This window comes from Telmatherina bonti, assembly GCF_933228915.1.
Source record: "Telmatherina bonti genome assembly, chromosome: 22".
NCBI classification, from domain to species: domain Eukaryota; kingdom Metazoa; phylum Chordata; class Actinopteri; order Atheriniformes; family Telmatherinidae; genus Telmatherina; species Telmatherina bonti.
The window spans coordinates 22,034,792-22,060,473 of record NC_136631.1 but is presented as its reverse complement, the minus strand read 5'-3'; the positions used below and the strand labels follow the sequence as shown (position 1 = coordinate 22,060,473).

Sequence of the window (25,682 nt, the reverse complement as noted above, 5' to 3'; positions counted from 1 at the left end):
AAAGGTGATAGAGGCCCCTGATAAACACCCTGGTTGCCCAGGACAACAGTTGTCAAGGGCATTGTTTGTCAGTTATATGGGCTAGTTGTCAAGGAGCAGATTGTCAGAGACCAAGGAAGTCGGGGACAATTAGAAGATGGGTGATTTATGGCACATGATGAAAAGCAGCCGCTGCGGTGTTTGGTTAGCAGCGCTGTCTGAACGCCGCAATCCTCTTCGTGCTTGTGTGTGCATGCAGCCGGACGTGTTGATTTGTCCAAGTGCGACAGATATTCCTGGCTCGGCTCTGGCAGCACCATTTCCCATTGCTCTTCTCAGCACAGATGTTTGCGTGTGCACGCCCAACCGCACACCCCGCAGCACACATGCACACACATAATGTGCAGCACTCTGCATGCATCCAAGCTCCAGCTGTTCCAGCAGTTAGTGGGACATGGTAGACGCCTCTATTAGAGAGCTGGAAATCCCTGCAGAGGAAGACAAGGGGATGAAGTACGCGATGGATAAGGAATGAACAATGACCCCGGTGCTGCAGGGAGGGCAGGGCAGGGGAGGGGGATCCCACTCTGGTTCTGGGAAGTCTCACTGCAGACATTCTGGACATTTCTGGATCCATCTTCTGAGATCTTCATGGAAGTGAAGAGGAACACACAGCGGGGTCGTGTGGGGGATTTGAGGAAAGGTCTTGGAGTGAGTGATGAATGCCCTCTGGAATTTTCCAGGAATGTCAGATGGGGCTTTTTAGAGGCGGCCTTCTCAATGAGGGCAGATGTGGCCCCGAGGGAAATCACATTATCATCATTCCACCACTGCTTACCTTTTCTTCTCTCAACACACACCAAACACATCCACACACACACATTCCTGTAGAACATTCTCTGCTTTGCAACTATCAAGGGGGAAAGTTTAAAGGGGAATTTAACCCCCAACTGTGGGGAGTAGTTACCTCCAACCTTCACAGATGGTTTTATTTACTTTTTACAAGGATTTATGTTTGCAAGTTAGAAGCTCCTGCCAGATGCTGGTAGACGACCGGAGGTTAAACACCACCAAATAGAGTTGCGGTTTGGTAAAATCCCTCTGTTATAGCAGCATCTCTTTGGCACGTGTTCTCATCGCTGAACCAGGTCCGACTTCTGCACAAGTCTACGCTTCACTCCTCCAGTACTGCTTATTTTTCCATTATCCTATTTGTACCAACCACAACCCCACCGGGCACTGGTTGCAAAATCTAAGGCTCAGTTTCTACAGCTTTGTGTTTGTAGATGGGCCCCGTTAGGTAGGACAGAGAGACGTAGGTTAGAAAAAAATAGACTTGTCCTGCAGGCTTTTTTGTTTTTTTGGAGCGATTAACTTTCCTATTTCTCTTAAGGTTGGTCTTTTTCAGCAGTTAGTAATGTTTCTTGTTACACTGGGATGAACCAGCGTGGGCGGATTAACAGATAATAGGCGGTGAGAAGACACTGGAAAAAGACACGGTGAGCTTTCAGCACAGTGACCCAGTGTGGGAGGTGTGCAGGCAGGCTCTGATAAGGGCCAGACTGCTAACCGTTTCCTGCAGATCCCACTGAATGCTAATCAGGAGGAGCAGAAGACAAGATTGGCCTGTTTCTCTTATTTTCTCTTCTGAGCGTCTGCCACTTCTCTTCACATCCATCTCTTGTCCTCTCATTCTGTTTCTTTTTCTTTTCTTTTCACGTCTCTTTCCTGTTTCTTCCTCGCAGACCGAGTCGAGAAAGCTGTTATAAGGCTTTGCAGATTTTATGAAAATGAGGAAAAGCATTTGGCTCTTCAGTGTGGACATGTTTCTCTATGTGTGTGTGTTGAGCACACTGTTGACTCACCATATGGAGGAACCTCATTTGCATGGTATATTTTTCTCTTGCCTCATGGTCTCTTGTGAGTTTATCCCTTCCAAACTCTCTCCTAACCAGCACATGAACATATGAACTTTAACTGTGACCTCAGCGTAGAGTCTAGCCTTGCCTATTTTTTTTTTTCTTCCTTTCTTTTTTTTTTCCTTTTTTTTTTTTTTCCTTGTTGTACCCCCTGCCACAGCATCTTATCCAAGGATTTGTTTGGGATTCTCTCGGATTCGCCCTGATTCTCCCCTTTATCACTGTGCTTGTGCGCCAGCCTGTGCTTGTCTCTTCTCGCTGAGCACATGAATATAATTACATATCACACTCCACCCACTCAGTCTTTAATATCTTGCAACGAGACAAAATCTTGTATTGTTGGTTTTGGAGAGGGTAGGATGTGCTGTCACACATTCACACGCACTGATACTACTGTTATACTCATGTAGATTCTCCATTGACAAATACTCCGAGGTGCAGCACCCTGATGTGCCCAACCCATGGTGGAATGCAGTCCGCTTCGCATGATTTGACGAACTAGACCATTACATGACCATTAAAGGCAATATTTGTTGACTTTATTTTCATCTTTCTTGGCTCTCCAGAGAGTGTTTTCCCTCTCACCCTTGGCCTGTGTTTACTTTCAATTTAAATGGTAGGATAAACCTGTCAGTGGTGATGTATATTTCTTGCCTTCCACTTGGTGTTTTTCCATTTTATTCATCCTCCATAGCAAGAAAATCCCTTAGCTTAGTCCTTTTTAGTTCAGGTAGAGCAGCTGCCTTGTGCTTCTTTTTAGTTGTTTAAGGCACATGAGTGGATTTCGTGCCAAATCCGAGGTGGCACAAATTTTAAAAGGCACTGTGGATTCAGATAGAGGCCAGACACTAAATGGATTCAGCAAATTGATGTAAAAATGTTTCAAATATCGGCATTTACATTTGTAATGTTTATGAATTCCATGCGAAATCACTCTGGGTGGCGTCCGCAGCTGAATGCTTAATGGTTACTGACAACATGAGTGGTTCCTGCAGCTGAAACAAACTCCCCACATGTAGACCGCCTTCTGCCGCGCTGAATGCCGAGGTGTTGATGTTGCTAAGTTTCTATCCTGCTTGGTCGACGAAAAGCGTTGCCAGGCCGACAGCTGCTCCAGCTCCACATTCCCTCCACGTGATCCAAGATTGGAAACTCGAGGGAGCGTCTGCCTGGGACAGATGCATGCACACACACTGTGTGTGTGTGTGTGTGTGTGTGTGCGTGTGTGTGTGTGTATGTGTGTGAGTACTACTACATGTACTTAGAGCCAGACATGCACCAGCTTTCAATCACATAGACATATAAAGATGGGAGAAGAAGAGCTAGAGAGGCTAGATGTCACAGGCCTTATAATAGTGGGATGCCCTCTTAAGCTGCTTCACAGCAAAGCCCAGAAAATCAAACTGTCATATCAATGAGAAGTTGAGCCCCCCCCCCCAAAAATCCCCCTCGCCTTCGTCACTTTTTCAGACCTTCTTCTATCTCTCTGCCTTCCCTTTTTCATGCCTTTCTTAAAAAGCAGGTTTAGAGTTTTGAGGCAGACAGAGCAGGCTTTTCAATTATTTTCGGTGTCATTTGCAGCAGCATAAGGAGAAGAGAAGGGAGATGAGAGAAAAGGGAAGACGGGGTTCAGACTAAAGAACATGCTCTGGCAGTGCAGAGCTGTTTGTGGCCGACTAAATGGAGATCTAATTCAATTTACGCTATGACCAAAGGCCAGGTTCCTTTTACTAAAAGCTTGCTAGTATCAAATCCAAACACATCTGTTTTTTCCTCTTTTCCGCTCAAGACAGGAACTCCAGGAAGGGCACGGAATCGCTCCCCTTTCGCGCTTCTTCTTCTCTTTATTTTCTAATTTTTCTTAAAAGATTAATTAACAGCAGCTTTTTAAGTATTTTCTCCGGCCTTCTATGTTAGATTTCGTGCCGAATTAACAAGCTTTCGATCCTCTGAATGCACAGTCAATATGCACCCAACAGATGGTGCGTGGCTCCACTGCTTTTCCTCTTCCTCATTTTTTTTTTATCCTCTACTCTTGTTTTTTTTTTTTTTTTTTATCTCCACTAGCCAGTAACTATTTGCTGCTTAGTGTATGCTAGCTGCATGTTGCTCTGAGTTTGTTTGTTCTCCTCTCTTTCTCTCTTTGTCACAGATGTAGTTTGAAATCACGTCCGTCACACTGGCCTTAATCTCGGGGTGAGCAGCTGCCAGTCCATTTCACTTCTATATGGAGAGTAAGCGTACATTTGTTCTTGTATGAATGATAAGGGGAGCAGTTAAAATCCAGGAAAAAACTCAGGTCACCGAAAAGTGTATGTGTTTGTTTAAAGTCGTTGGTCAGACATTAATAAGATGTTTAGTTGGAAGTTGCTTCATCTGAACATGAATGGCACACCAAAAGTGCAGCTGGTTAGCATAGTGTGGTTATTAGGGGTGGGAAAACCGAATCGAAAAATCGGAAATCGTGATTTTTTTTCCTTCACAATTTTAAATTGGTTTTTTTTTCTTAAAAAAAAGTTTTTTTGTTTTTTTTTTTAATTCAAATAAATAAAAATAATCCACTATAAAAAATTTCGTAATTTTTATTGTTTTTATCGATCTTTTAACTTGTCTTCTTGGGCATTATAGCAGCAGAATGATGATCTGACTACTGTGTCTTTTTTTCCTCATTGAAATGAAGAAAAATGACGAGCAAAAAAAAGTTTTATACATTTGTTTTTGTTTTTAATCTCGAAAATCAGCAATATCGGAGAATTGTGAGAATCGCAATTCAAATCGAATCGGTATCCAAAAAATCAGAATCGAATCTGGACAAAAACATATCGTCACAGCCCGAGTGGTTCTGGTGAAAGGAAAAGCTAAAATGCATTATTGTTTATTTCATCTAAAGTTATTTAAAAAAAAAAAAAACACTCTTAAAAAGTTTGAAATTGTGGTTTAATAGAAATAATCTGGGAAATTTCCTTAAGTGCCTTCCATTGGAAACACAAGTAGCATAAAATATAACCCTATAAAGTAACCATTTTCCTTATTTTTCCGTGAAAAGTTGTCAATTATTACCAGCCCTCTGTAATGCGGGTTGATATAATCATAGATAAGACATAGGAGAAATCCCTCTGACACAGCTGGACTTGCTCCATTGTCAGACTTTGCACTAAACAAAGGCTGTAAACTGTATCATAAATGTGACACAAATGAGAGCGGTATTAGCCTCTCATCTGACTCTGAGTAAGATAGCAAATAGTTTTATCTCCCAAAATGTCAACCATTCCTTTAAGATTAGCCGGAGTCTGAACAAATTGAAAGAAGGACAGAAAGAGGGAGAGGAGGAAAGATGCCACAGCCTCACAGCTCATTTGAGTCAAATCTGGAGCTGTGAGCTTGAGTTACACTGCGAGACAATGGGCCTCTTTCAACCCAAACACACACACACACACAGTGTCACACAGAAACGCACACATTCCCAACACAGAGGCATTCTGTCTTGAAAACTGTTGTTGCTTCTGTTGCACAATATTTGGCTCATATTATTTCATTATGGCCCCTTCTTCCTGGTCTCCTGCGTCTCCGGCCATTTCTGGTTTTAATTTTCCTGGATGCTTGTTTTTGTCTGTCTGATTAGAGACTCTGTGTATGTGCGTGTGTATTTTGCCTGTAATTTACGTTGCATATGATAACAAAGGCTAATTTTAGCTGCAAAATCCATTAGACATTGTCTTCTGAGTTGCAGCTGTATAATGAGAGAGAGACAGAAGTGGGGAAAACTGGGGAAAGTCATGATTATTCTTTAATTCCCTGGAATTCTCGCTCCCATTTTTCCTCTCCGCCTTGCTCATGCTTTCCCCTCCCTCTAGGCAGTGCTCATTAGCCCCTTGGCCCTCTCTAAACAGGTGGGGCATGTTTGGCACAGCCTTCCGACATGCAGTCAAGCTTAATTGGGCTTAGAGGACCCCTCATGTACACACACACACACACACACATATATACATACCTCATATGCACCCCTCCCTTCACACTTTTCCTTCCACTCTTAAAAGAGGCAGTTGTCCCCTGTTCTGTTTCCTGGAGGTTGTGGCTCCTGGGCTCGGCAACAAAAATCCAACCTCAGACTTGTCTCCATGTCTGGCAGACTCCCTGACTGACTGGACTCCTGATTGCCCACCATCTCCCCATTTGCTTCCTTGTCAAAACATAATAACAACCTCCACCAATACTAGCGCCATTGTTGGGGATCCACAATGTATCAAAATCCCCCCATCATCTTAATATAGTGCCTAGTAGTTCATAATTTAAGGAAATGATGTGAAATTGTTCCAAAAACTAATGTGCATTCATGCTCTTTGCTTCAATGGCAAATCATCTGTACTTTTGTTGTCCTGGATGATCCATGTAGATGTTAATCGTTGCAGCAGTAGAGCACGTGGAGTGGGTGGTAGGTAGGGGTGGGAAAATCGAATTGAAAAATGAAATATCCGGATTTTTTGCTTCACAATTTAAAAATAGATTATTTTTTTTTTGTTAAATCAAATTTTTCCCCCAAATAAATAAAAAAATCCATTATATAATTTTTGTCATTTTTTTTTATTGTTTTTATTTATCTTTTTACCTGTCTTCTTGGGCATTATAGCAGAATGATGGATTGGCTACTGTGTTGTTTTTTCTAATTGAAATCAAGAAAAATGACGAGCAAAAAAATTTTTCACCTTTTTTTTTTTTTTTTGTTTGTTTTTGTTTTTAGTCTAAGGATATCAAGGAAATGTGAGAATCGCAATTTAAATTGAATCGGCACCCAATAAATCGGAATCAAATCGAATCGGGACGAAAACATTTCGTCGCAGCCCTAGTGGTAGGACGGTGACAGGTCATGAGAGGACCTGTTTGGAAGGATTTTGGTAGCTAGAGAGATTACAAACACAGGTACCACAAGTCATCCTTGATACTTTTGCCAACCACCCGGGAAAAAACATTTCATCTCTGCTGCCACCTACAAAATTACACGTTCTTGCAGCGCTGCTGTTACTACAAGTGGTAGTTCTTCAAATCTGTCGACCAAAGGTTTTTTTTATATAACGATGTCAAAGCAATTGTTTTTTTTATATTACTTGGCCATCGATGCAGGTATTTAAAGTGCTTAATTTCACTGCTTTTAAAAGCTAACAATCCGCTCGGGAATATAAACAAATTGATCAAAAGTTGGTTAAGAAACTGCTTCTAACTTTTGGCTTTAAACAAAAGCTGTAAATTTCCTGTTTTATCTCTCGTATTTAGACAAAGGACACGTTTGTGTTGCGGACACAATGATTTCCAGATGACCCACTGAAAGCTAACATTAGCCAAAACAACGCTACTATAGCAACGCCCATAAAATTCAACAAAGTGGAGCCTTGTAAAAAGAAACCTCAAAGTGGCATAAAATTTTATTTATCAGATAATCTTTTTTTTTTTTTTTTTTTTAACAGCTATCCCACTTCAAGCATTGTGTTATCATGCAACACTACCCTATTGATATGCAACCCCCACCACCACCACCCTTATATTCATGGTTGTTTTTGCTCACCGTCTCAGGCCATTTTCCATCCAAACTCTAGTTCCATGACATTTCTTCTTCAAAGATGCCATAAGTCATACTTATCCTCGTGTGTTTCTCCCGTTTTATACTTGTTTGTGCTCCACGTGTAGATCTGCTCAGCTTTCTGGGTAGATGTGAACTCTCACCTATGTCTGCATAATTACAGGGAATCTGTTTTTTCTTCCCTGAGCAAACACTTGACACTACCTTGAAAGAGAGCTTTCTTCAAAAGAAAAAGAAAATCCTTGTGCTGTCTTTTTTTCCTCTCTTGAAGGCTCCCACATGCTCTCCGCCGCAGTTACTGGCTCTGCAAGATCTCATTATCCTGTTTATTCATATAATCAGATGCCGACTCGCACACGCACGCGTGTACAGATGTAACGCAGGAGCGGAGGTGAATAAAACTGCTGTTCAAGTGGGGTTGTATCCATGTGTGTTGGTGGAGTTGCACTGGGCAGGTGGGGAGGCTTGAATGTTAACTGCCTTATCTCTCCGATTTCACACTCTCGCCTCGAGTCACACACTCGGACACAATGCACACTCACGGAAACACCCTGTTGCCTCCAGACTCGTATGTGACGACTGATTAACGGGGAAACGGGGGGCTCACCCGCACATATAAACACACTCGGGCACACACTAATCCCAGCCAGAGGGGAGGTTTCGTGTGTTGAGTGTGTTAATGAGTGTGCTCGGCTGCTTCTGTAATGGGGCCACCTGTCTACCCATTAGCCTCGTTACCCAGCCTTTTAATTGTCCCCAAACTCTGCATCACGTCTCCTCCTTCTACTCTTATTCTGCTTCTCCCTTTGCCCCCCAGGAGTGATTTCTTCTTGTGGAAGTAAGTATGCTTTTGGGACATATCAGTAATCTGACATCACCTCATACGTCTAGAATTATGTCATAACACACAGGTGTGTGTGTGAATTGGGGTTGGGTGTGGTTTTGAATGCAGCATGCTCATGTATGAGCATATTTCCAAAGTGATTGCTCTGACCTCAGTGTCAGGAGGCATGAACATGATGGGTGGAAGGGACTGCACTCTCTCTCTCTCTCTCTCTCTCTCTCTCTCTCTCTCTCTCTCTCTCTCTCTCTCTCTCTCTCTCTCTCACTCACTCACTCACTCACACACACACACACACACACACACACACACACACACACACACACACACACACACACACACACACACACACACACACACACACACACAGAGGGATATCAGGTTGATTTGTTTTACCTTGAACAACCTACAGCCACCTCCACCTCCATCCTTCTTGCTTTTGGCTGTCCCTCTTCAAAGCAGCAACAAAAGGACTTTGAGTGCAGTATTTTCATTTTCTCCTGAGCTCACACTCATATTCTTTTTTTTTTTTTTTTTTTTTTTTTTTTTTTTGGCTTCATGACATAAACAAATACTTTATTGAACTGTTTTTTTGTTTTTTGTTTTTTTTAGGTTATTGGACATTTTCTGTTTGATTAATCTATTAGTATCATAAAACTAAAAGACACCAGGGTTTTTTTTTTTTAATTTATTTTTTAATTGCTGTTCTGTGCCAAATTTATTTAAAACTAATTTTTTTTATTACTTTGGGATACAGCTACAACCTAGAGGCAAAGCTGGCAAAGAATATGCAGTTATTTATTATATTCTGTATTCAAAACAAAGACAAACTACATTTTCTAGCGAGTACTTTTTTTTCTGTTGAAGGGACGCTAATAAACTGTTTTTCTCAGACTACTTTTTGTGACATTGCAATGAATATTGAATCCTGGAATGAAATATCTTGCACTTAAACCTGTTTTTAGTGTTTGCGCATGTACTTATATGACAAAACTGATCAGATTTTTCTTCACATGACCATCAGATAATGAAAGGGGAGATTAATAGTTTGAGTCCTTGCTGTCTGATATGCTCTGGTTTAGAGGTGTGGTGCAAACACTTGGCTTTTGAGAAAAAGTATTTCTTAAGCTAGCTAGCGATATGACAAACAAGAAGCCCTTATAAGAAAGTGAGAGGAGCACTTTTTATTTGACTGTGATGGAAAGTCGTGTGTGACTTAGCAACCCACTGGATTGTTAAGTGTCCCAGTTGGACCTCAGCTCTTGAGCACAGCAAGGTTTCCAGCTCACCGGATCTCTTCTGGCTTGAATGGCTGCCAACATGTCAGCGTTAGTTGGGTTGGATAATACTTAATATTTCTTTTTCTATGGCATTTTATAATTTTATCAGCAGATTGGAGCTAAATGTGGTGTGCTGCCAACACTGTTGATCACTAGATTTAGGATGACTAGTTGTTTGTATTTGCAGTGATTCCTCCGTAGTATGCACCAGATAGTTGGAGGTCAGCTCAGTAACTGGGTTCAGCACAGATATACTGTATCCTTCTTTGACATCTTGGTAGTCTTAATTTGTCCCTGATGTGGCTCCTTACAGGTTAATGATGGACTCTTTGGTAGAGCAATGCGAAAGGCGAGACACTTGGAACGAAAACGGATTGCATTTAAAATAAAAGATCACAGCAGAGTTTTCCCTCATCTCAAGTCTCTTCTGTGTTGTTTGCCATCTTAGTGTTAAATTACTTTAACTGTCCATCCACAGAGGTCAGGGCTTTTCTGTCAGCAAGTGACCAGTTTGCTAAAAACTATCCAAACAATTCCCTCACGTGTAAATCCGGCTCAGTCTGTTATAACAGACTTTATGGAGCCATCGGCCTAAATTCAACACAGTTGTCCCCGTCCCATGGTGTGTACTTTACATTGTCACGTACAGTTTCTCTGCATGATGGCGAAACAATTTCAGGCCTTCAATAAAAACAACTTATTGCACTTTATTGTTGAGAAACTATAACTGGAAAAAACTTAAAATCTAAGGTTACCATACTTTTTTCTTTATGGTTAAAAAAAATCTTTATCCGGTGATACCTAATTGCATCTCATTATCATTGTGTGTTCCAAGTATTAATGACACACACACCTTTGCGTGTTAAGGGGAAAGATGCAAATAGCGTTGGGGAATGTTAAACATGTTTTAAAACTTGCAGAGGATAATGAAATAGTAAATTAATCAACATGTCATTTCCATTCAAAATCATCCCGGCAAAACCTCCCACAGTTGAAAAATGTGCCTCACCTGGTGATATACATCATGTTGTCATATTTCTCAGCTATTTCAGGGATGCTTAATTTTAAATTGTAACGCCATAAAAGAATGATCAGTGATTACTTGCGCAAACCCTCCTGGTCCTCCAACAGTTCTCCTCTTAGCAAATCCATCTTACTCCCCCCCCCCCCCCCCCCCCCCTCTCTCTCTCACTCGCTGTGTCTCTGTTAGACAGTTATCTGGGTTATTGCCAGTCAAGTTACATGAGAGAACAGGCGGTTGTACATTCCTGCTGAAGCTTTGCACTCAGGGGATTCCCTCCCCTGTCTCTCTCTCTATCCTGCCCTATTTGTTTTTTTGTACATTCCTGAACTGAAACATCCAAACTCCGTAAGCCATGGGCTACGCTTCCATCCAATGCATTCTTCTCATTGTTCACTGCTCCTCTTTGTCTTGTAATCATGGAGGGGATAGCTCCTTGCTGAAATGCAGTGAACTGTGCAGTATTTTGCACTCGTAGCATAAGCTAAGTGTTCACTCACTCCTTTCATTACGGTTGCACGGCAACTTACACCTCCACTGCCAACTTGCATTTTTTTGGTTAAGAGCACCTCACATGGTGAGACAGAGGTGCCCGTCTGAATACTTTGCCTGCAGGGTCTCTGAATATCCTCTGTCTCAGACCAAAATGAAATGCTTTCTGTGTCTGGGATTTCCTTTCTCATCCAATTGGATTTGTTGCTTAATTAAACTAACTTGGTGGACTACATTATACTTAATCAATTTTTTTTTTTTTTTTTTTATTTTATTTTATTTTTTTAAATAAATTCATGTTTTTGCAAATCATCAACAAGCTAATTAAGGACCGGGCGCAGTTGGTATTCAGTTAGCTTCTTCTGCCTAACAACTCATACTGAAGCTACTTGTGGAAATTATTCAGATTTTGCTCTTAAAAATACAACTAGTCCATCCTAATAAGCTACAAAAAAATATAAAGCTTCTGAGTGGCAGTGATTACTTTACTAAATTTGCATTTGTCAAGGGTGACTATATTAACCAGCAAGCCAAATGTCTTCTAGAAGTTGATACGAAGGGAGAATTGGTTGTGTTCATGATTTGTTGGCGATAATTGTGGTGACTAGATGACTGGGTCGTAACATCTCCTACGCCACATGAAGAGGTTTAGTCCCAGAATGCAGTGATTTGTAGCAAAAGTGTTACGACGAGTAAACCAGAGAAACCAGTGTCCTGGTTGTGGAAGGCTCATTCTGGCTCAGTTGCACAGACGGGAAGACCATTTGTTGTGCATTCTGCAGGGCTTTGTAGCCAGAGAATAGCTACGCTGCTCATGCCGACTCCCGTCTGCTGCAGGAAGTGTCGGGCTGCAGGCACATGAGCATCACTACGTAAACATGAAGCAAGCGACGAGGTTGCCTGGTCTGGTGAATCATGTTTTCTGTCGATGGTTGGTTGGATGTGCTGGGAGGCGCAGCACCTAGGGGAAGTTTAGTAATGCTCTATGGGTGTTCTGCTGCAAAAACCTGAGTCCATGTGTTCACGTTTGGATGTTTGGACAGAGAAGTCTTTCCAAGTGGGGGGATTTTCCAAGTTTCAGTCTGATTGCGTATTTGTGAGAAGTGTTGGGAGAGCAAGTCAGGGTCCATACCGGCTCCACCTTATAGCTTACAGAATTTTTTAAGGATCTTACTGATGTCTTGAGGCCTAATAACAAAGTAAACCCTCAGAGGACTCGTGGGGTTCTGGCCTGAACAGCGTAGAGGATTTTTGCACCCTGAGGGGAACCTAAATGATGTGAGGCAGGTGGTTTTTAAAAAACTGCAGCTGATCTGTGTCAATTAACTGGAACCAAGCTGGGCCTTTTTGATATATATATTTTTTTCTTATTTAACTTGTTGGCACAAGAAAGTTGGTGAAAGAATTTCTGCGAGTGTCCTCATATGTAACCACACATTCAGATGTCTGCTTCATCCCCACATACCCCATTCATGTCCTCTCAGTCCAGCACCATCTCCTCTTACTCCCCTTTCCTCTTACTCTTTGTTTTCTTTTGACCCTGTCTCTTATATGTCTTCTGTGTTTAAAGTCCAAATTGCAGAGGCAGCCTGTCTGAGTCCTGAGGCTGTTATTGATCAACTAACAAAGAGAGTCTTGCACGGAGGAAGAGTGAGCCAGGCCAAACAGAGAAGATGCCTGTGGAGGTTTTCTGAACTGGAGGGTCTATTTCTGTCTGTCTCTGTGTGTCATTATTGGCCAGAGTACCCTGGATACACAGGATGAAATGACGAATGGTGTGCGGAGGAGGGGAGAACAGGAGTAGGAGGGATGCCAAAGGGCAAAGTTTAGTCTTGAGAGGTCATCTTCTCAAATACTGAGATGTAAACGGGACATTTTTCAGTCCAGTCCGCTTGTCTGCTGCCTGACGCCTGTTGGTCCCCTAGCAGGTCTGTTTCCAGTCACATCCAACCTGACAATCTACTGTTTTAGGTCTGTGTCAGTGTGTAATGGCGTAAAGAGAACAGGAAGGACTCAGAGGCAGGTCAAGCCTGACTTGTTTTTCTGTTTCCTAATGCACAGAAATACCCACTGATGGTTGATAGCATCTGCATTTCCAGCCAGCACATTCCTGGAGTCTATTCCTCTCTCAGCATGCAGAGGAGAGGCACATGCTGAGCATACAAGGGCTTTCCCTGGAACTACAGCTATCCACAAACGCCACAGACTAGGGCTGGGTCTCAGTTGGGTCACACTTTACTGAAGACTGGTGCTAAAATATAAGAAGAAAAGATGGGGCAATAAAATAAAGGAACAGTTGTAGTGATGGCGACAAATAGATATTTTCTTCCAGGTTTTGTGTTTGCATGTTGATATTGTTCATACATGCACAACTCAGTGTAAACTGTTGCCAGACTTTTAGTACACGCCGTTGTAAAAGTGTGATATTTAAAGGTTGCCTGTCATCTTTTCTTGCGAGATGCACAGTCTTTTCCTGTTATGTGACTTTCAGAGCTAGTTGAAGGATTTAATCATTACTTTTTATGTTGTCTGTCTACTTGGAGAGAAAATGATCCCCTTTGGGAGGTCTGCTTTCTCTGCAAGAGGATGCAATATAGTAAATTTGATTTCCGATTCCTGTCTCTGTTGCCAACCCCCCCTAACTGAGACTTAATGATGGATTGTAGCTACTTTATGATATCTAGCAATAATGCAGTAAGCAAAAAGCATGCGATGACATCCTGCTACTGTCCTTGGATTGGGCCTGGTCCATCAGTCTGTTTGTCTTCAACTGGGATTTTGGCTTCTGGTTAATTAAGGGTTAAAAAAAAAGGAAAATCCAGATAGTTTTGTTTTGCTGCATTTTGTGCTGCAGTAGTTTTTGTCTTGTGATGTAAAGCCAGTGCATCCCTTACTCGCTAACCACCTGGGTAATTATGGTGTGTTTGGCTCAAACCACAGTGGCAGAAGGAGAGACTTCATTCTGTAAAGAGGAAAAACGTTTTAACAAGGTTTCTTCAGGTCTTGGTGATTCAGTGAAAGGATTGTAACACTTCCTAATGTCTGCCCGCTGCTTGTCAAAAATGATGGTGTCCTCTGTCTCACAGCGTGACAGAGGACAGCAGAAAGGGTTAGCTGGACATACTGTCCCTCTCTCCGTGGCTTCATTGCAGGTTGAGTTTGTAGCCAATGAACATTTACAGTTTGTATTTTGAAACTGGCTTTATGATAAGAAACACCTCCTATGCTAAACCTCATTACCTTTGTCTTCACATAACCACTCCTGTAGACTAGTGGTTCCCAGGCTTTTTGAGCCACGACCTGCGAGATCATGTATGCTGAACTTTACTACAGTCAGCTGTTCTGTTTAAATGTCACCCGTAAGAAACTTTTTTTTAAACACTTGATAATAAAATCACTAATTATAAGACTTGAAAAATATCAGCAACTTCATAACGAAGGAGGATAAAGTGGTTTTGGTTGGATGTGGGTCATAGCTGTAACAAAGGGTCTACATGCCCAAAATCATTTACATTTGCTGAGATGATTAAAAATTGACATATGACATGAGTTCTAACTAACTAATTTGTTAGAATATTAATGCGTTAATTTGCCCTGCGATGGACTAGCGATCTGTCCAGCGTGTACCCTGCCTTTCGACCAAAAGCCAGCTGGAATAGGCTCTAGCTCCCCGCGACCCGGAATTGGATTAAGCAGTTTGGAAAATGAATGAATGAATAATGCGTTAATTTCACATATGAATTTCTAGTATGTTCATTTTCACAGCTCTGTTAAAAATTAATACCAAATTCATTTGATAAATGTAAGATTTTTTTTCTTTTTTTTTGTCTTGGAATCATCTTGGAGCCTCCAATTTGGAAAAATGCTGGTTTAGACCAACCACTGGGTCCAAATCCTCATCAGAAAGCATCTAGAACTGATTCAGCTTCAGAGACTTCTCAGAACCCCCCCCCCCCCTTCTTTTCCAATATGTTCAGTATTTTATTTAAACCTACCACCTCCTCGGTATTACGCATTCCCGTTGTGGGCCTGAGTGCAGAGAGGTGGCTTTTTCTCCCACATGTTTATTGTGAGTCTGGTGCAAACTGTTGTCAGTGAACGCTCCTCCCAGTGCCGACTGCTGTTCCCAAACACAAACCAGATCCTTCAAACAGGATTTCTGCAAGCCAGTTTGAGCAGAATTTATAAATGCCGGTTGGTAATATTAAAACGTATGAAACATATGCATATTTATAAAATAAAAAAAAAAAAAGCTCAAAACACACTTAATAATTTACGTAATAAAAGAAAGAAGATGGTGAATTTACTGGTAATTAAACATTAAATGGCAAATAATACCGAGCTCATGTGCCTCCAATTCTCATCCACAGTGAAGCTTTTTGCTGCTCTCTTTTGAATTAATCTGGTTTTTATATGTTTGTTTGTTTGTTATTTCTAAACATGATATTGATTAAAGTATCAGCTGGTCTTGGTAATCCCACCCCCATCCCCTGATTCATGTTCACATTAAAGATGTTTTTGTTGTATTTCTCTAAAACATCAGAGCGTTGGTAGTACTGTAGTGCCAGCTTTTCTACTCTGATACTTGTTTATTTTATTCAGTCTAAAATAGAAAAAAGAAAGTTGTAATTGATGCAGGATTCAGAACTAGTCGGACTTTGGTGAAAAGGTGGCATCTTACTTTTAAATCTCCATAATTTAGTTTTGTTTCTGAACAAATGTACAAACAGAAACACTAAATACTTTTCTAAATGCATGATTTTCTAAATCAGGCGAATAAAAATAACTAACAGTTCTTCATCTAAAATGAATTTTTCGCTACTTGTTTGAATGTTGTTTTTTTTTGTTTTTTTTAATGCTGCCACTTTTGCTCTCCCTGCATTGTATGTGTTTGAACTCTTCTTTATGAAGTGACAAACCTGTTTCCATAAATCCGTTATGTTTATTTTTCGTTTCATGTTTTTCGCTCCAAAGTTGATTCTAGTCTGGATTCCATTTTTAGAGGTAGGAAGAAGCTGTGTTGTCGAGTGGATCTGGTTTCAGCAAACATCCGTGGACTATTAATAAATCATAGCTGCTCTGCACAGCGGGGTGCAGTTGGCGTCTCTGTGTTTGTGTGTCTGGGTGCTTATGTGGGTGTGTGCGTTTTGTAAATCCTACTTAAAAACCATAACCTTATATTCATTATGCTTTTTTCATACTCTCAAGAGTAAAAACAGTTTTGTCTCCTGTGTTGTTGTTTTGTTTTTGTTTTTTTTCTCTCCTGTTGCTTTCCCTTTTGGCGTGAAAATAAAAGCCTTACTTGAAAACTGTCATAATTTCAACATAAACTTGCAAATCCAGCTAGTTTGTAGATTGCAGTTTGACTAAACCAGCACACAGAGGAGGGTAGAACTGGAATGGGATGTAAGTGGGAGACTTCTTTAAGACAAATCTTTCACTTTCATTTAACAACAGAAAGCGAGAGATTTAAGCAGAAGGGAAGCGAAGTTAAAGAGAAAAGGTAAAAGTGGTGATTTGTGACCCACAGGAAGCGGAGTCATTTTCTCCAGGCTCTTCGGGACCATAACAAGACCAGGCACTGTGTGTTTCCTCTTGATAACGCTCGGCAGCCTCACATGAACGCGAATATAGAAGAGTCTAAGCTGCATTGTCATAAAAAAGGCTGATTCTGACAAATTTGTGTTGAAGCTGCAAATGTTTCATTGTTCAGTTTTTTTTTTTTGTTTTGTTTTTTTTTTAAATGAGAAAAAGTTTCAAATATTTACCATTCCTATATAATCTTGCTATATTTATAACCCTGACAAGGTGGAAAAAGCCTACAAGTGTCTCATTCGCACTCCTCTGCAGCACATGAAAACATGAAAATGTGGATGAGAAATGGTGTGAAAAGAAGGGCAAGAAGTCGTCGGAAGGAGAGACGAGGGGTAAAAAAAATTGTGCGCCGTGTTTTCTTTTTCTTGTTTTTGCTTGCTTTGGCTTCGGCAGTCAGACAGCTAGTTGGCCTCACGGTGCACTTCCAGGCTCCTTGTTGCATTCCAGTTTGAGTTTAATTTTCTTTCTACCGGCTGGATTGACGTAGCCTCTGTCTTGATTGAATGCACAATTAAAAGGATCAGCTGCCATGTTTGACTGATAAGTGCTGAGGTTTTTTTTTTTGGTTTTTTTGGTTTTTTCCCCAGCTGCATTTCTGAAGGTATATTTCCACTTCCTGGAGATTTTATGAAAAATGTACAGCACGTAAATGTAGTCTGCTCGAGGGGGGGGTGTTATGTCCAGACTGCAAATTCCTGCTCTCAGCCAGAGGATGATGTTCTTAAACCTGGACAGAGAGACCTACTGGTTCATATTAGCTTTGAAGTTAATTTGCTATAAGCAACATCACCTGTGGGAGGAAACATATCCACGGTAATGCTCTGTCGCCTCAAAGGTAGGGTGTGTGTGTGTGTGTGTGTGGGGGGGGGGGGGGGGGGGGGGGGGGGGGATAGGAGTGGATTTGTTGGTGAGTGCATCTATACTGGTTGGAACATCATTACTGAAGGATCTGACTCCAAACATTTAGGCTTTAAGGCGCAAAAGTCTCCCAGGCACCAGTTTTTTTTTTAGTCCGCTTGACCCAGCAGATGCGACAGGGAGCTGTGCCGTTTAAGATCATTTACTCAGCTTCCTTGTATGGTCACATGTGTGGGTTTCAATGCGTGTTGCACCCTGTTTGTGTGCATGTTATTTATTTATTTTGCCTGGTAATATGCCTGAGCCTTCATTATAGCGAGAGCCATAACTTTGATAAATCACTTGGGCTTGGGGCCCTTACTGCTTTCACAGTATTAGAAAACTAATTGAAATTCTCTTCCGCCTTTCCCACCTCCCTCTTTCTCCCCTGCGATCCTTACTTCTTCTTTTTTTTTTTTTTCCTTTCTTGCTCTCTCTCCTCTGTTTTTCACCCTTTCCGTCGTTTTCCCTTCCAGTCTGTGTAGCGGGGCCTGAACAGTGCCTTTTTTTTTTTTTTTTTCTTGTGGAATTGAAGCCAAGAGGAGGAAAATGTCATCACTGATTTAATAGGCGTATTCTTACTCAGAACCGCGCAGCGGGCTCACACATTCGCACACAAACACAGACTCGCACTCTGGGGAGTGTTAGGAATCCTGATAATGTCATCATAGGCATCTCCATAATGTACCCCGGTCTTCTCTCGGCTCCAGTTCGACTCAGCCTCTCCTCTGTTTTTGATTAGACTGGGAAGGGGGAGGATGATATTTCAGGTGTAGGTTGAGGAGATTTCGAGTTTTAGCAACTTCTATGGCTATGAATACCCTCCTGCTGGAGGGTTTGTTTGGTTTGTTGCCTGGGATCTCCCAGCTGCCACTAGATTGAAGGTTTAGTCCTTTTTATTGTGCATGATCCCCCCTGCTGCTGCTTGATTTGTTTCATTTGAAGAGATCAGGGTGGGGATGTTTTGTTCCGCTGGTGTTGCCAGATGAAATTTGTTTTGGAGTTGCCTTGCTGTCCAGAATCTCTTAACTGTTGCTAGATTTAGGGGTTTAGTAGCTTTGTTGTCCAGGATCTCCCTACTGCTGCTGCTGGATTTTCGGAGGGCACTGCCACTGTTTGTGTGACACAGAGCTTTGTGTCCACCCAGCAAACCCTCATCTCTCACCGGGCAAGCTTTGTAGCACGAAGCCAAAGATTTAGCAATGAAAGCAGAGAGACTTTATGTGTATGGGAGGCAGCTTGTGTGAACCAGGCGATTTTTGTGGAGTCCTGTCAGCACACAAAATTCCTTCTGCAAACATTCCTCTGATGTGTTGCAAGCAGGAGAGGAGGGCAGAGTATGCGCCTGTGTGTGTGTGTGTGTGTGTGTGTGTGTGTTTTCCACAGTCTGTGTGCTTTCATTGCCCAGACAAATCCATGCCATCGCTCTCGGGCTCGCGACAAGCGCGTAGTCACACATAGGAAGGCACACGTAGGTTGTATATGCGTGCAGTTAATGAGGATGTGTTGATTGATTACACTGCAGTAATTAGTTGGAGTGTGAAGGCTTGGAAAGGTCTCTGCTCAAGTGGGAGTGTCCCCCTCTAGAGAGACATTGAACTGTGCTATGCACCATTACTTTACACGCACACACACCACAGAAGCTGTCCCATCCAAATCTCAGATGCTGGATGAGTCATCTCTCAGAAGCAGACTAATACTTGGTGCCGGTGTGAAGCAAAAGGAAGGATCTCTGCTGTGTGTGTGTGTTCACAGCGGAGTCTGAGATATAAGGAAGTTTGCAGCATGGTTTTGCGTGTCGCAGAGGGAGATGTGCTTGTGCCAGGGGTTTCGTTTCCTGCACAGTGGGGGCCTCAACACTGACTTTATCCTCTGCCTTACAAATCAACTCTAGTTCCTGTCCTTTTTTTTTTTTTTAAAAACTGTATTTCAAATTAGAGCCTACAAAGCTCTAATTTGAAGTTTTCCTTCCACTCTTCTTCCCAGATCTCCTCTGTGCTTCACACAACTGCTTCTGGTAAATGCAAATAATAACGTACTGAGTGTGACAGCTTTAGTTTTTTGCCCTGGCCGATGAGGATGTGGAATGAACTGCTGCTGGAAACCATTGCAGACAGTGCCACCATGTGGTCGGCTGTGGAACTACATGTTAGAAAGGGTTCTTTTTGCAACTTTTTTTTTGTTATCTCTTTGGTATCTTGATATGTGCAGACTTTGATTTTAATAAGTGTCAATGCTGGAATCTCTTAACTGCATCAGTTTAGCATACTTCTCACTGAACAGCTAAGTCTACATCATATGAGATTTTTCTGTCCAACTGAGATCAAGTTTAACATATATCTTTATTCTCTTTGCTTTCTCTTTCCACCCCCTTCCCCTCCCTCCACACAACAGAAAGTTCTACTACATCACTCTGCTGAGGGACCCCGTGTCACGCTACCTCAGCGAATGGCGGCATGTCCAACGGGGAGCCACATGGAAAACTTCGCTGCACATGTGCGACGGACGAACTCCGACACCAGAGGAGCTGCCTTCCTGCTACGAGGGATCTGACTGGTCAGGGTGCACCCTGCAGCAGTTCATGGATTGTCCATACAACCTGGCTAATAACAGACAGGTAAGGTGTAAAAATGTTCTTTTCTGCAGAGTTAAAACTATAATGCCAATACACGTGTTTAAATGAAAGTGGGCACGGACAACAAAACAACCTAAATTTTCAGAAATTCAGCACCAGCTAGCCTAGAAATGAACAACGCAGGAAACTTTTCTCTGCAGGTAAAAATGTAGCTCAAACCTTTTTTAAAAAAAAAAATAAATAAAAAAAAAAACCTTGTTTCGATTAAGTTACTCTTAAAAGTGAAAAGAATGAGCTAGGTGGGTAACACGTGCCAGAATACACTCTCCCTCACACACATGCACCTTTGCTCAAACACAGTTAGGAGTTTGCCTGCTGGCCATAAACACAGCAAATTCACACATTCGTTTTTTTTGGGGGGTTTTTTTCATGCTATCTCACTCTCCCACCTCAGCGTGTTGACCAGCTTATCTCATCTGAGCCTCGGGGTGTTATTACTAAGGGTTCTATGACTTATATATGTGACACACAAACACACACGAGCGTAAGGTATCCTGATGGACCAGCAAGCTGAGGTGTACATAGTACTGTAGTGTTCTGAATCCAAACCAGCTTATAGACCCTGATTTATACAGAGTTAAAAAAAAAACTCTGCAATGAAGGAATATCTAATTTTACAGTAGAATTCATATATTATTATAAGACTTAAAGATTAGTGTTAAAACAAGCTATTTTATCCTTTTTTTTTCTTTTTTTCTTTTTTTTAAATTCTCTGCCTTTATCTTGATTAATATAGTTAATATACCAAATGGTTTCAATTATAATCATCAGTTCTGTTTCTTTAAAATTCCTTTTGGGCTGTATTGTTGTAGGAAAGGTGATGAATTAGCAGATTTTCAGCTTCTTAATTTCCATTGGAGATGTGGCCTCCTTGTAGTGCATGGACCTCAAAGAAAGTCCTCGAAGACTACTGTCCTGCAGCTTTTAGATGTTTCCCTGCTGCAACACACTGGATTCAAATTAACTGGGTCATTGTTCAGAACTTGAACAAGTCGCGTCATTTATTTAATTTAAATCAGATATGTTAAGCAACCTGTAGGACACCGACGCTGGACAACTGGAGGTTTTATATCTGATTGAAAACGTCACACTGTTCAATATTTAGCTCCTTTGTTAAGAATCATTTCAGTACCATTTAGTATCATTTATATCCTGAATCTCGTTCCCTTTTGCTTCCCCTGCCCACAGGTCCGTATGTTGGCTGACTTGAGTCTCGTTGGCTGCTACAACATGTCCACAGTTCCAGAGAAGAAGAGGGCCCAGCTTCTGCTGGAGTCAGCCAAGAAGAACTTGAGAGACATGGCTTTTTTTGGCCTGACTGAGTACCAGAGGAAAACCCAGTTCCTCTTCGAACGAACCTTCAGGTTGCGTTTCATCCGGCCGTTCATGCAGTACAACACCACCCGTGCTGCTGGGGTGGACCTGGACAATGCTACGGTCAGTGAACACACAAACAATAAAGACTCATTAGAAAGCCAGAAGTGGAAATGCAAAAAGGGACCATTTAACGTTGTTATTAGGGAGCTTTTTACTATTTTAAGCTGCATTTATTCCACTACGTCTCACAGAGAAATGTTGTTCTCACTCATTTATCCTGACAGTTCTAACTGTACATAATAAGCTTGTTTTAGGATTCAATTTAATGTTTTTCCAACATTTATAATACTCCTGACTTCTCAAAACAAAGAAAGAAACGTTTCAAAACTTGTGAAAAAAATCAAGGAGAAGATGATAAATAGAGTAAAATGAGAGCAGATAGACACGGCGAATAAACACTCTGGTGTCCTATTGCTGTGAAATGAGTTGAGATGACTGCAGCTGTTTAAAAGAGTGCAGCTTCAAACGTCTCTTCACACTTTGATTGGTCCAGTGTGGGAGTTCTTAAGCTCAATTTCTTACAAAAAAATATCCCCCAGTCGAGGGGCAGAGACTGGTGATTTATTCATCAAACCCAGTCACTTGAAGAGAAAATAAAATATGCACAACCGCCAGACACTGTGGAAAGGTGGACCTGTGGTTCTCACAAGAAAGAGTGAAGGTCTGGAGTCATGTGGAAACTCTGAATGAGACATTTTGTGTAGATTTCATATGAAGTATCACTTCAGCATGTGGAATTGTAGTTTTATTAGAAGTTTAGCTGTATCACCACATTTTGAGAAGAATATTAACTCGAGACTCTTTTTGCAAAGCTGCTTAAAGATCCCTGGGAGTATTTACTGATTGAAACTGGCCTCTGAACGATTTGATGGCAGCTCTCTGATAGATTAAGCCTTTGTGCTGATGACTTGAGTGAAGTGCCGTCCTCCTGGCTTCGTGCTGGTGTCCCTCATGCTGCTGATCAAAATCTCTCATTTTCTCACATCGATGCAACATGTCTCTTCCCTCACCTGTCACGTACGTTGCTCACTGAAGACATCCTGCTCTCAAACATGGATTTCAATGAGATTCTCTTAATTAAGCACATTTCCCTCTCCATGTTGGATTCACACACACATTCGAATGATCCGTGCCTGTGAAGCCAGCCGCATTACACAAGCAAATGTGAATCACTTTTCTGTTGTGTCCACATTGCCAATCCGCACTTTCAGATCTCTCTATAGAAGCTCTTTAGAGTATTTTTATACTTCGCCATCACTGACAGCCGGCGGTAAAATGTCTTTAGGTTCTGGGTCAGTCCTCATCCACAGGCAACTCTAATTCCTGCTTCTTCTTTTTTTTTTTAAAGCTGCGTGGCTGTAATTCCCCTTCAGATGATGTATTATATTTTACACAAGAGAAAACTTTTCAACCTCATGAGAACAGCTTTATTGTTATCCTACTGGTGGCATTGAAATACAGTGTTTTATTGTGGTTTTTTTTTTTGTTTTTTTTTTTTTAAACAAAGGAAGGGTCATTCTGTCTGCTTAGACTGTTCTGGAGACCTCTTGAGAGCAATTGGACGCTGAAATGCTCCCTTATATATATATATATATATATATATATATATATATATATATATAAAGGGAGCATTTCAGTGATGGCGAAGTATATATATATATATATATATATATATATATATATATATATATATATAAGCAACCAGGACGTCTTTTTTTTTTTTAATGACTGATTAAAAACTAAAATTGCTTTATACTTCCTTTATCCCGCAAAGGCTTAATAAGGCTTGTTGTGCAGAAAAAGGCTGACAATGACCAAGTATTTAGTTAAATAACCTCTCAAAGAGCCTACAAAGCTCTGGTTTTCCTCAATATAATGCTGCAGATGTTTAAAGTTAGGCTTCAGTTTTTAGCTCTGCTTGTTTAAATATGGTCTTTTTAAGTTGTATCAGCTTTGAATTTAAAGTGAAAGAGCTGCAATCATTGTACACCTGCCAAGCCGACTTTACAAAGTAACACAGTAGGTACCGACCACAGTACTGACTGAGTACCAAGAATGTATAAAACGTTTAAAAGACATGAAATAATTGAAAGAACATAATAAAATAACATAAGCTAAGGCAAAAACTACAATAATGAGCACTAATTTTATTGGTGTTCATTGAGTTTAAAATGGAACTATGATGTGCATTTCAGGCTAATTTATTTTTATTTCTGAGACCAGAAGGGCTGGGAATTGATCGAGTTATTGCCACAAATCGCTTTATTTACTTCAGACCGACCCTCTCCGTAGGCTGTCAGATCAGCCTGTGGGCAAAACGAGTGGATTGAGACTCTTCCGCATTAAGCCCCGCCTCCCGCCACTGCACTACATCGGGAGCGCGCACCGCACCTGCTTTCGCCGTCATTGTAACATCTCATAAACCGAAGGATTCGGCTAATATGAACTCAATAAAAAAACAAAATACAATGTCAACACATAGCATACAGCCCTACATGTTGGAACCTGAATCAGATCTAAAAACAAAGTGGAAAACAGCAACCCACAGCAACGAATGCAGCAGGATGTCTCTCTTTGGTAAACTCACCAGCCATCGTTGGAAATAACTTTATCCGACGTTTTCCACCCGCCTGACGTATTTGTACATGCCCTTGTTAACCAGTAGAAGGTAACCAATCACCAAACCTTATCCCCCGGGACGTCACAAGGATTTCCAAGTAGAAAAAAATCTCTAAAATGACGCGTTTTTCATCGCCATGGAAACCGAATGGAGAGAGTTCTGGAACTCAAACTCAAACTCAAACATGCGTTTAGGTGATAAAAAACAGTGCCGTTCACATTTCTGATGAGGATTCAACACTGTAACACTGTAGAAAGCTCAGAAAACGCCAAATACCATAATAGCACCCCTTTAAGTCTTTTAGATAGGTTTTTAAAAAGACTCTTTAAACAGAGCCGACATCACTGTGGGTTGATCTAATAGTCTGAAAAGAAGGGATACTTCCTCTTACCGAACAAATCATGAAAAACCCCGGCGGCATGAAAGCACCTGACATGACATACCCAGTGATGTATGTGTTTATGTGTTTGCTCCAGCTGTGAATGAGCTTTTTAGCTTCCAGACTCATTTATTTTTGGATGAAGAGTTCCAGGAAGACAAACATGCTGAGTGTTGTCGAGTTAGGAAGGAAATTACTTGATGTGTATTCTTGCCGCGCCAAATTTTTAGCTTGGATGTAAACAATCTTTTTACTGCTGTGATGAGACAAAAACAAAAATGTAATCCATCTTTCATTTTTATTCCTGGCCTTCTCTTCAGTCCTTTCTTGTGATTTCATTTCATCAAATGATGGCAATTTCTTCTGCTCCCTCCTCGGTAGGTCCAGCGTATAGAGGAGCTGAACGAACTTGACATGGAACTCTATGACTACGCCAGGGACTTGTTCCAGCAGCGCTACCAGTACACCAGGCAGCAGGAGAGGCGGCAGCAGCGCATGAAGAACCACATGCAGCAGAGCCACTTGGGCCTGGGCATCAACCTGTGGCCCTCCAGCAGCAGGCAAAGCTCTATAGCAACACTGGAGGACAGGGAAGGGGAGAGGGAGGAGGGTGAAGAGGGAGGCAGGACGGAGGAGGTGGGCAGCAGGCTCCCCACTGAGGACTACATGAACCAGATCATCAACCGTTGGTAGCAACCAAATGAGAACAAACAACAGACATGAATATGTAATGTGAAATACAAGCCCATATACACGCACACAGTCCGATTCTGAAAGTGGCGCCTGCTTCAAAGACCCAAATGACTGACAAACAGACTTTACTGGAGTTGGGCTGCAGGAATCAGAGTCCAAATGGGTTGCTATGGCAACCTGAGCCCAGTTGATTGCGTCAGCTCTGGTTGTTGAGGTTTGCCCAGTTGTTATTGGCGCCTGCTTACCCCCCCCCCCCCCTTTGCGTTCCTTTGTCTCTCGCATCATTATTACACCCTGAGCAGAGGGGAGATCTTTTTTTTTTTTTTTTTCCAAGTTGCCGACAACCGAATATTTGATCCAAGTCTCCCGCCTCCGCTTATCC

At 41.6% G+C, this 25,682-nt stretch overlaps 1 protein-coding gene across 1 annotated transcript in view; it reads left to right on the top strand.

Annotated features, from left to right (window-relative positions):
- hs6st1a (heparan sulfate 6-O-sulfotransferase 1a) overlaps positions 1-25,300 on the top strand; it is a gene marked incomplete at its 3' end in the record, with an annotated part of 56,080 nt that extends 30,780 nt beyond the window's left edge. The window contains exons 2-4 of the mRNA XM_079262266.1: positions 19,991-20,213; positions 21,420-21,668; positions 24,989-25,300. Of these exons, the coding sequence (XP_079118392.1) occupies positions 19,991-20,213; positions 21,420-21,668; positions 24,989-25,300 (784 nt within the window). The remainder of the gene's footprint in view (positions 1-19,990; positions 20,214-21,419; positions 21,669-24,988) is intronic.
- Between the last annotated feature and the right edge of the window lie 382 nt (positions 25,301-25,682).